Source organism: Sinocyclocheilus anshuiensis, unplaced genomic scaffold (assembly GCF_001515605.1).
Source record: "Sinocyclocheilus anshuiensis isolate Anshui unplaced genomic scaffold, SAMN03320099.WGS_v1.1 scaffold1714, whole genome shotgun sequence".
Taxonomy (NCBI): domain Eukaryota; kingdom Metazoa; phylum Chordata; class Actinopteri; order Cypriniformes; family Cyprinidae; genus Sinocyclocheilus; species Sinocyclocheilus anshuiensis.
Window position 1 is genome coordinate 29057 of NW_015546107.1, and position 11937 is coordinate 40993.

The following is an 11937-nucleotide window of genomic DNA, read 5'->3' on the forward strand; positions in this document are numbered from 1 at the left end:
GATGGCCTCCACCCAAACAAACTTGGTGCAAGAGTGCTTAAGGACAAAATCTCCTTCTCCCTCCGTCATCCTTCAGCAGAGTGTGCCAATCCACTCAGCCTGAATAGCACACACACACCTGGTCCGAGTCGTCATGTGGTTGACACATCCCACAAGGACACTGATAACACCACGCAGCCATGACAAGCACTGCTCATGGACAACGTATCAGAACAGCTCCAAGATTCAGCACCGAAGGATGACTTTCTGGAAAACAGCCAGGGAAGTCAGGACAACATATTTCAGCCACCAGAAACAGCAGAGCCACAGCCCCGCTCACCAGGCACATTATCCCTCTCTCCAGCATCTCCACTTCTAAGCTTCTCACAGAAAATGGAGGAACTGGTGTATGCTGGAACCAAACTCTCCCACTCTTTCGCTGCAAGTTCCCAGATATCAACTAAAAAACGGCGAGCCCCACAACCACCAAAGCCTGTCCTCCCACCTCGCCCTCCTCCTACTGTTAGAGCTCTCCGGCCGCTGCCACAATGCTTTTCAATGTGGTTTCCGACCGCATCACAGCAAAGAGACAGCGCTCATTAAGATAATAAATGACATTCGCTTAAATTCTGATTCTGGCAAAATATCAGTGCTGGTACTACTAGATCTCAGTGCTGCGTTTGACACTGTCGATCATAACATACTTCTCGAGAGACTGGAAAACTGGGTCAGGCTTTCTGGCATGGTACTCAAATGGTTCAGGTCATACTTAGAAGGGAGAGGTTATTATGTAAGTATAGGAGAGCATAAGTCTAAGTGGACGTCCATGACATGCGGAGAGCATAAGTCTAAGTGGACGTCCATGACATGCGGAGTCCCACAAGGCTCAATTCTTGCACCACTCTTGTTTAGCCTGTATATGCTCCCACTAAATCAAATAATGAGAAAGAACCAAATTGCCTATCACAGCTATGCTAAGACCATTAGACAGCTGCAGCTCATCCAGAACACTGCCGCCAGAATTCTGACTAGAACCAGAAAATCTGTGCATATCACACCAGTACTCAGGTCCTTATACTGGCTTACTCCAGTTACATTTAGGATTGATTTTAAAGTATTTTACTCGTTTATAAATCACTCAATGGCCTAGGACCTAAACATATAGCAGACAGGTTCACTGAATATAAACCTAACAGACCACTCAGATCATTAGGATCGAGTCAGCTAGAAATACCAAGGGTTCACACAAAACAAGGGGAGTCTGCTTTTAGTTATTATGCCACCCGCAGTTGGAATCAGCTTCCAGAAGAGATCAGATGTGCTAAAACATTAGTCACATTTAAATGCAGACTAAAAACTCATCTGTTTAGCTGTGCATTTATTGAATGAGCACTGTGCAATGTCCGAACTGATTGCACTATATTTCATTAGGATCGAGTCAGCTAGAAATACCAAGGGTACATACAAAACAAAGGGAGTCCGCTTTTAGTTATTATGCCGCCCGCAGTTGGAATCAGCTTCCAGAAGAGATCAGATGTGCTAAAACATTAGCCACATTTAAATGCAGACGCAAAACTAATCTGTTTAGCTGTGCATTTATTGAATGAGCACTGAACAATGTCCGAACTGATTGCACTATATTTTATGTATAATCATTTTCTATTCTTAACGGTTGTAAATTCATTTTAAACCTCTTTAATCAATTTTAAATCATTCTCAAAGTTTTTAAATTCCTTGTTTTATTGTTGTGATTATTATTTTTTTATTATTATCATATTCTTTTCTTTTATGTAAAGCACTTTGAATTACCATTGTGTACGAAATGTGCTATATAAATAAACTTGCCTTGCCTTACTTACTTCCTCTTCGTCGTTAGGTATCAATGTGTTCTCAGCAAGACCGTTTTGTGCTTGAGCGCCATCAAGTCGTGTTTTACTGTAACTTCAGCAGCTCCAGACACGTGAACAAAAGCGTCAATCTCATTGGTCGGCCAGCTTGTAACACGGCGTGTCAAACCAAAAAAATGAGCCAGAGGCGTTTTTTTTTTTAAATGACGCTTTTACGCCTCGCGTTTTGCGCGTCGGTGTGCACACTCACATTGGCGCCCTTTTGTTTAGTCACGAGGTGTTAAACGTCAGTGATAATCGCGCGCGATATTCGTCTCGATGTGAACAAGTAGTTAGGCTATTTTTTCATGTCATTACATTGTTTAGAGCTGCTAAAGATGCTTTGACTTAATCTGTATTGTAAAAAGTGCTATAACGGTTACATTAATAATATAAATATAAAATAAAATATAAAATTCTATATGAATATCCCACATTTCTGACACAATACCTAAAAAAAAAGAAATAAAACAACTTACAGCTTGTTCTGCAGTAATTAGTTAATGCTTCAACCAAGTATACAGAGTCCTTGTTTTTTGTTTTTTTTTAGGACAGGACAGTAGAGACTGACAGGAAAGCATGGGGGTGAAGAGGGGAACGAGATCGGCAAAGGACTGCGAGTCAGGATTCGAACCCGGGTCACTGGTGAAGCAGTTGCACCATATATCAGTGTGTTAACCACTAGGCCAGGGGTCTCCAAACTCAGTACTGGAGGGCCACTGTCTAACTCTCTAACCATTAGGCCACGACTTCCCCCCAAATCCAAATGACACTCTGCTAATGCTCTCCACACGTTCCCTGTGATTGGCTGTTTGCTGCACGTGTCACACTTTCAGGTGCAAGCGCTCCAGAGTTAATCGCAAACTCTGGTTCAAACTCTGAGTTGAAGGAGTACGTTTATATCGAGCCTTGCGAGCCCGCTGATCCTGATCTAAACCAGGTTGGATTTATCGGGTTTTGTCAACTCAAAACTTACTCTACAACTCTGAGTTTGTTCATCTCTCTTCGTGCTACGGGCCACTGAAATTTATTGCTGTTGTGAAGCTCCTTCCACACTGTTGGCAAGTAAAAGCTTTCTCTCCCGTGTGACTTCTCATGTGGACTTTAAGATGTTGTTTTTGTGTGAAACTCTTCCCACACTGTTGGCAAGTGAAATGCTTCTCTCCAGTGTGAACACTCATGTGGAGTTTTACGTTTATTTTTTTCAGTGAAACTCTTGGCAGGTGTTAGGCTTCTCTCCAGTGTGAATTATCATTTGGCCTTCAAAGTGTCCTTTATCATTGAAGCTCTTTCCACACTATTGGCAGGTGAAACACTTCTCTCCCGTGTTAATTCTCATGTGGCGCTCAAGGTTTCCTTTTTCAGTGAAGCTCTTCCCACACTGTTTGCAGGTGAAAGGCTTCTATCCAGTGTGAACTGTCCAGTGGTGTAATGTAACAAAGTAATAATACTTCGTTACAGTACTTAAGTATCTGTACTCAAGTCGAGTCTGGGGTGTGCGATTGTCAGGGGTACACAGACCAGAGAGAGATGAATAACGTTCCAAACAGGCTTTATTTAACACAACAGCATTGATAAGGCAATAGGTGATCAGATAAGCATAGCAGATGGAGAAGAGGAAGAACAGACAGGTGAGGAGCCACACACACATGTTTACAGGACTTGATGAAGAGGTAAACACTTTCCTTTCCTTTCTTTTAGGAATAGCACATGACACTTGGAGATGGAGACACAGAGCTGATGACTGGAGATAAGGAACTGGATGCTGGAGATCGGAGACTTGGGAGTGCAAACAAGCAACAGGTACAGGTGCATCTCAATAAATTAGAATGTCGTGGAAAAGTTCATTTATTTCAGTAATTCAACTCAAATTGTGAAACTCGTGTATTAAATAAATTCAATGCACACAGACTGAAGTAGTTTAAGTCTTTGGCTCTTTTAATTCTGATGATTTTGGCTCACATTTAACAAAAACCCACCAATTCACTATCTCAACAAATTAGAATATGGTGACATGCCAATCAGCTAATCAACTCAAAACACCTGCAAAGGTTTCCTGAGCCTTCAAAATGGTTTCTCAGTTTGGTTCACTAGGCTACACAATCATGGGGAAGACTGCTGATCTGACAGTTGTCCAGAAGACAATCATTGACACCCTTCACAAGGAGGGTAAGCCACAAACATTCATTGCCAAAGAAGCTGGCTGTTCACAGAGTGCTGTATCCAAGCATGTTAACATAAAGTTGAGTGGAAGGAAAAAGTGTGGAAGAAAAAGATGCACAATCAACCGAGAGATAATTTTGTTTCCATGCCGGGAATAGAAGTCACCTCTGGATGGAGTTCGGGGACAGGAGCAAAATCTGGGTTGAGTTTGGGGGCTGGAGCCATTTCTGGGCTCCAAGACATCCCATCATATTCCACCAGTACTCCCAGGGGCACAAGTGCGGCAGCCATTTTGGATGAAGTCTCATGTGCGACGGCACTTTTGAATGGAGGCACAGGTGCGGCAGCTGTGACGGGATGGAACACTGGCATGGAGGTACTGACTGGATGAGATTTTGGATAATGGAACCTGAGAGGGGAAAATTTCTTCAGGGCCTTCCAGAGAGAAATAACCGCAGGATCCGCCACTTTCGCCCCCAAGTCGGCGCTGTTAGAAACCATTTTCCGGGGTCGAGGGAAAACTATTGGCCCTGGTCTGAAAATTTCACACACTTGAGAGGACTTGGGACTGGAGTTGGCTCGATAGAATAAACCGCCGGTACCGGGTGGCCAGGTACCAGGCGGGGTGTTGGGATGGCAGCAACGGAGTTACGCTGGTATTGTCATCGACCTCGCCAACAGTGAAGGAGGAACCATCTAGCAATAGCACATAATCGATATATTGTGCCAGGGTACCGGCGGTTGTCGCTGCTGGTGCTTGGAGGAAGAGTGGATCATCCAGACCACTCCAGAACAAAGACTTTAATGTCCCATCATTCCAAGCTACCTGGTGGGCGAGCGGGAGAAACTCATCAACATAAAACTCGATCGGATGGCCATCTTGGGTTATGGAGAGGATTTGCGTGGCCGGATCAACAATGGAGCTCATACTGCTGTTGTCTGTTGGTGGTCTAGTCTTCTGTCAGGGGTACACAGACCAGAGAGAGATGAATAACGTTCCAAACAGGCTTCATTTAACACAACAGCATCAATAAGGCAATAGGTGATCACACACACACGTTTACAGGACTTGATGAAGAGGTAAAATCTTTCCTTTCCTTTCTTGAAGGAAGAGCACATCAAACTTGGAGATGGAGAGACAGAGCTGATGACTGGAGATAAGGAACTGGGCGCTGGAGATCGGCGATAGGAGACTTGGGAGTGCAAACAAACAACAGGTAAGTTGGCTTCAGGTGAGTAACAATCCAAGGCGAATATCTGGAAGGTCTTAGACGAGACTAGACAATCTGTGTGTGTGGTGAGTCCTTTTAACCAGTGCAGGTGGAATGAGAAACAGCTGGTGATCGTGACTGAATGGTTGGTGACAACGAGCAGGTGAGCAGCAGGAGGGATGATGGGAAACGATGATTGCTTACAGACAAGAGGTTGAGCAGCTGGCTGTCTGGTGCAGTCACAACAATCTGGAGCTCAACACGCTCAAAACTGTGGAGATGATCGTAGACTTCAGGAGGAACCCCCCTGCACTCCCCCCACTTACCATCATGGATAACACTGTGGCTGCAGTGGAGTCATTCAGATTCCTGGGAAGCACCATCTCTCAGGACCTGAAGTGGGACACTCACATTGACTCCATCATTACAGACCCCTCTCACCCCGGACACAACCTGTTTGCACTTCTCCCCTCCAGCAGACGCTACAGATCTCTGTGCGCTAGAACATCTAGGCATATAAAATGTTTTTCCCCCATGCCATCTCCAGCTTAAACAGCTAACACAGGATTTATTACCTGTGTTCTGTAATTCATGCCTGTAATTAATTCTCCATCTCTAATTATTGCCTCTCTCTCATGTAAATAATGCACAAATCTGTACATAAATCTTCTGTTCCAGATTCATACATATTATTTATTAAGTCTTATTTAAATGTTTCTTGTCATATCATGTCAGATATGTATGTATATATATATGTATGTATGTATGCATGTATGTATGCATGTATGTACCAAGAGCTTCTTTAAAAAAATTTAAAAATAAATAATTTCCTCGTGTGTTTGCGCACACTTGGCGAATAAAGCGAATTCTGATTCTGAAATGTAGTTCAGATTAGGCGACAGAACTGGTGACTGTGACAGCGATATACAGTATATCGTCTGTGATAATATGGTATGTGTTGTTGTAATGATGTGAAATCTGACATTATCAAGTAGGCTATATCGCCAAATCACACACAGAGTGTGCATGCACATGATTTATTAGTCTATTAAAATTGTAAATTCAAGGCATTCAAAATTGTAAATGGCAAAAATGCTTCTGTATGCTTTATATATTTATATAATTTAATATAGTTAACAATCTATATCACACAAAGAGTACCGTTTTTCTGCACATATCAGCATGATAACACATTTAATGATAATTTAATACAAGTACAGTAAAGTTAGCAATAAGTGATTTACATTTTAGACATAATATTGCTTGTTTTTGCTCAATTTTGCCAACAAAAATAGTTCCAAACAAAGATCACAGCACTGTTTTGTGTCTTTTTGAGCAATGGTGTTTACTTATTGAATGAATCAGCTTTTTGAACGAATAGGTTGAATAAATGATTCAGTGATGATTCTACCAGTCATTTTCTGGTAAGATATCTGTATTTTTACTTGAGTATGGCTTTCAGGTACTTTATACACAACTGGAACTGTCATGTGTTTTTCATGGTTTCCTTTTTCAATGAAACTCTTTCCACACTGAGCGCATGCATAAGGCTTTTCTCCAGTGTGAATTCGTATGTGCTTTTTAAGCTTTCCATTACGAGTAAGAATTTTCCACAGTGTTTGCAGGAGATACCTCTAGTTCCTGTCTTCTGAGCTCTTATTCGTGTAGAAGTCTTTTTAGTCTGCGAACAGCTAAAATATTTTTCTTCCGTTTTGAAATTGGGATTTTCCTCGACCAGGTACTTGTCTTCATTTTCATTCAGTACTTGACTCTCCTCTTTCAGCACCTTCAGGTCTGATAGAGACAAATGCAAGTTAAAAGGTTAGTTCACCCCAAAATGAGAATTACCCCATAATTTACTCACCCTCAAGCCAGCCTAGGTGTATAGGACTGTATTCTTTCAGACAAACACAATCAGAATGATAAAAAATTAAAAAAAATACCTTACCGTCTTCCAAGCTTTATAATTGTAGTGAATGGGAGATGAGATTTTGAAGCTCAAAAATCATCCAGCGATAATAAAACGTACTTCACACAGCTCCAAGGGGTTAATAAAGGCCTTCTGAAGTGAATCCCTGCATGTGTGTAAGACAAATATCCTTATTTAAAACTTCATAAAGCAAAACAACTAGCTTCTGGAGCCATGCAGATACGCATTTGACTTGCGTTAACTTCTGTGATGAAGTACACACTCCTATGATGTGCTGCGCAGCTCATGTGCTTAGAATGTGTAGTGTTGCGTAGCACATCATAGGAGTGTGCACTACGTGACGGAAGTTAAAGTGCCCCTATTATGGATTTTTGAAAATAACCTTTCATGCAGTGTGTAACACAGCTCTAAGTGAATGAAAACATCCTGCCAAGTTTTAAATCTGAGAGTGCACCGTGTATAAAGTTATTGTCTCTCAAAAAAAAGAGTCGACTCTGAATCATTGAAACGAGTCGTTTTTAACACGAATCCCAAGCCGTTTCATGTTGAAGTCAACATGAAACATTAGCATACTGCCTGCCCAATTGTTAGTCGTTTTGCGTTAGCCTGAATGAAAATGTAAATTCATTCTTTGAGTGAGTGAGTGACATGTGGCCAAGTATGGTGACCCATACTCGAAATTAGCGCTCTGCATTTACCCATCCAAAGTGCACACACACAGCAGTGAACACACACACACACACACCGTGAACACACACCCGGAGCAGTGGGCAGCCATTTATGTTGCGGCTCCCAGGGAGCAGTTGGGGGTTCGGTGCCTTGCTCAAGGGCCCCTCAGTCGTGCTATTGAAGTTTTGGGTTACGAGTTCGGCTCTCTAACCATTAGGCCACGACTTCCCACACAAAGAATTCATTCTTTGCCACTAGGTGCCACTTTTGGAGCGGTAAAATAGCTGTACTATTTCCCCGGTAACGCTGTACACAAAGCAGCACTGCGTTCACAAACGCTGCTTTATCAGGCATTACAGTCATGATGAAATGAAAATGAGACCAATCGACCAATCACCGCAGATTCGCATCACGCAAAGGAGGGGTTTGGAAAAATGAATCGTTTGGGAGTCGTTGAGCAAGTAAGGTAAAAATGAATGCATATTATAAGACAATGAAAGTGTTTTTTGACCTAGCATGCATGTCAACCTGTTGTTGGGGACTCCCAAAACCAAAATATGAACCTTTCATCACCCATAATAGGGGCACTTTAACATAAGACAAATGCGAATGACCGTCAAAATCTCACCCCCTATTCACTGCCATTATAAAGCTTGGAAGAGCCAGGATATTTTTTTTAAATAACTCTGTATTCGTCTGAAATAAGAACGTCATATACACCTAGGATAGCTTGAGCGTGAGCAAATTATGGGGTAATTTTCATTTTGGGGTGAACTATCCCTTTAGCCTACACTCCACGTCAAATAAAAGCCAGAATTAGGAAAATCATATGACATTCTTCAGAAATATCATTCATTTCTGTAGAGCTGTACTGTGAATAAGAATCAATTGGCTGAGTTCAGCTTTGAGAAAGAAACCAACCTGTTTGTTCCTCAGTATCTTCATGTTTGATGCTGAATACTTCTGCAATCCTAATGTCTTCACTCTCCTCTTTAATAAACGCCATCTTTATAATAGTGTGTCACGTGGATGTTTTTCTGTGAGTTTGGACAAGATGAGAATAATTAACAGAAAGAAAATAAATCCAAATGTGTTACTCATGTGCAGATGCACTTTGCTCAAAAAAAAATTTTTTAATACAAAGCATTACAATGTTACATTCGGTAATAAAACATTAATTTAAGAGTTCTCGTTAGAAGCATAAAATTGCCTGAACAGTTTGGAACACTTCAAATGCTCAGAACACAAGCCTTTCTTCAGCCAAATCACAAAAGAGCAGGAGTGTGGCTCAGCCTTATGATGTCATATCTCCCCTACACAATAAAAGTCCCATTCTCATGCTAAAATCAGACATATTCAAATACAAATAATAAAACATATCAACGATGTTCAGAGATAAATTCTTGCTGAAATACATATATATATTTATATATTTATTTTTTTGCAAGTTTATTTATATAGCACATTTCATACACAATGATAATTCAAAGTGCTTTACATAAATGGAATTAAAATAATCATAAAAAATAGTCACAACAATAAAACAAGGAAATTAAAAATAACCTTAAATTGATTTTAAATTAAAAGTTAAGAATAGAAAAAGATTGTACATAAAATACAGTGCAATCAGTTAGAACGTCGCACAGTGCTTATTCACTAAATGCACAGCTAAACATACGAGTTTTTGAGTCTGTATTTAAATGTGGCTAATGTCAGCCGTACGGCTTGAGAAGGCCTTTCTGTCACGTGATGGAACAGAAATAGAGAAAACTACAGGCACACTGGGTTCCCGCTTGTTCTGTAAACAGTTGCTGCTATCATGGCGGGGACCCGACACATATCGGGTTGTTGAATGAAAATAATCTGTGAGATTTTGTAAATGGCTACACACTTATATGTTTTATTTGATCTTTTATTTGAACTTTTTTTTAGAAATAGATTTAACAATGTTTAATTTAACAAACATTTGTCCATGTAATTAAACTTTTTTTTTTATAGGGCCACCGACTCAAAAAAAAAAAAACTTTTTGTAAAATGTTACTTTTACCATTGTATATCAACTGGCAAAATTAATTGTGATTGTGTGTGTCCTCCCTGATTTACATTCCTTATAGTAGATGAGTGTAGTGACAAACTGAGTGAAGACGTGCCATATAACCTAAAAGGGATTTCTTAAAAAAAAAAAAACCTGATAAACACATACAAATAATAGTTTTTATTGGACATAAAAAAAGGACCACAGAGGAAATTCTATGACTTGTTTGTGTGTTTTCACCTGTATAGGGCTTACTTGTACAATTTTATAAAACATGTCTGAAAAAAGCAAACAAACATCAAGAAGTTCGTTAAATAATAAAGATCAACCTTTTTAAGTGTTCCTAAAAGCAATATAATATAAAATGCCACAAGAATGTAAATGCTAAATAAAACCACTTCAATTTCTCATTTTCTTTGTTTCTGCGACACACGTGTGTCCATTGTATTTCTGTTATGGAAACCAACAAACTACATATTAGTACAAAAAGATGGGAACTTTGAATGAGTAATCATTTGGGCACCGGTACAATAATAAGAGAGAGGTGTATGTATTTAATTCTGATCAAGTACCTCCCACCTGCATACAGATCTACATGTTGAGGTTTCCTTGTTTTATTAAGTTACTGACAACTTAAGCCCGAGACACACTGCACGATTTTAGCAATCCTATAAGATCATTGCATGTCACACTGTGCGACATGGATTTAATAAACTTGGCTACGACATGCGTGTAGACTGTACGACAATAACACCTATTGACTCGTAGGCTACGACGCACGTTTCTATAGAAGAATAACACATCATCAGCATGCGCTAGTGGTAAACAAAAAAAGAGCATGATAAATAACACTTTAGCAGTTGTAGTTTTTATGTGTACTGAATAAAAGTGGAAGCGGCGAAAACGGAAGGGATAAGAGCTTGAGGTAAGCAGTTTTATGTTTTAGCGCCATGTTGCATTTCTATTGGTTGGTCAGTAAACGTGGATCGTAACAGCAAACACGCTGTGCGATTATCATGCTGTATCGTTGGCTATCTTTGGTCGCAAGACCGTGACAATGGCCGTCATTTGAACCTCTCTCACTGCACGACACAGAACCACCGTTTAGGAGCCACGATCACAGAAAAAGCCACAATTGTTTCACGATGACAATCTTTCGTCTGGGACAGCCGAAAATCGTGCAGTGTGTCTTGGGCTTTACAGCTTGTTCTGCAGTATATAGTTAATGCCGTAAACTTCAACCAAGTATACAGAGTCCTTGTTTTTTGGCCATTTTGTTTAGGACAGGACAGTAGAGACTGATAGGAAAGCATGGGGGTGAAGAGAGGGGAACGAGATCGGCAAAGGACTGCGAGTCAGGATTCGAACCCGGGTCACCGGTGGAGCAGTTGCACCATATATCAGTGTGTTAACCACTAGGCCAGGGGTCTCCAAACTCAGTACTGGAGGGCCACTGTCCTGCAGAGTTTAGTTCCAACCAGCTCCATAACATCTAGCTGAAAGTTTCTAGTATGCCTAGTTAACCTTGATTAGCTGGTCAGGTGTGTTTAATTGGTTTTGGAGCTAAACTCTGAAGGACAGTGGCCCTCTAGGACCGAGATTTGAGAACCCTGCCCTAGGTTATCAGTGCAGACAATAGTCCCTGTTCACATTCCACACATCAAAATAACTGTGATGCATGTGGAGACTCAGTTCATGTGTACCTGGTCAATTCATGCGTTTTCTCTGATCGCATAGCTATCCAATCGAAAAAGAAAAAAGACCAGGGGTAAATGCCCTCCGAAAGAGAGAGCATTTTTCCACATTCCAGATGGAACTGTACAAAATGCATCTGGTTGTTGAAGTCATATATGTGAACTGTTCTCCTCTCAAAATGCTAAAAAAATAAACATGCCAGAGTGTGTTATAACGGCTTGCAGTAACCGGATGTGACCGCACTACTGCAATCACTACTGCATCACCACAGATCTGGCCCTCCACAGAGGAGTAGCTGAGTATCTTCAGCAAGCCGATGTGCAAACTGAACAAGTTTGTGCATTTATACATATGGGGGGGGGGGGGGAC

General features: G+C 40.8%; 1 protein-coding gene and 1 long non-coding RNA gene across 5 annotated transcripts in view; one reads left to right on the forward strand and one right to left on the reverse strand.

Annotated features, from left to right (window-relative positions):
• LOC107700627 (gastrula zinc finger protein XlCGF57.1-like) overlaps nucleotides 1–11937 on the reverse strand; it is an 82680-nt gene that overhangs the window by 8807 nt on the left and 61936 nt on the right. Inside the window, exon 1 of one of the 4 annotated variants that reach the window (XM_016502359.1) lies at nucleotides 8760–8944. The exons of the other annotated variants lie outside the window; for them this stretch is intronic. Coding sequence (XP_016357845.1) covers nucleotides 8760–8844 — 85 coding nt within the window. The 5' untranslated portion in view covers nucleotides 8845–8944. Of the gene's footprint in view, nucleotides 1–8759; nucleotides 8945–11937 lie in introns of those variants that run through there. 4 annotated transcript variants of the gene reach the window in all.
• The window catches only part of LOC107700630 (uncharacterized), a 10219-nt gene continuing 1434 nt past the window's right edge, over nucleotides 3153–11937 (forward strand). The window contains exons 1-2 of the long non-coding RNA XR_001635564.1: nucleotides 3153–3256; nucleotides 5446–5452. This is a non-coding gene — a long non-coding RNA (uncharacterized LOC107700630). The remainder of the gene's footprint in view (nucleotides 3257–5445; nucleotides 5453–11937) is intronic.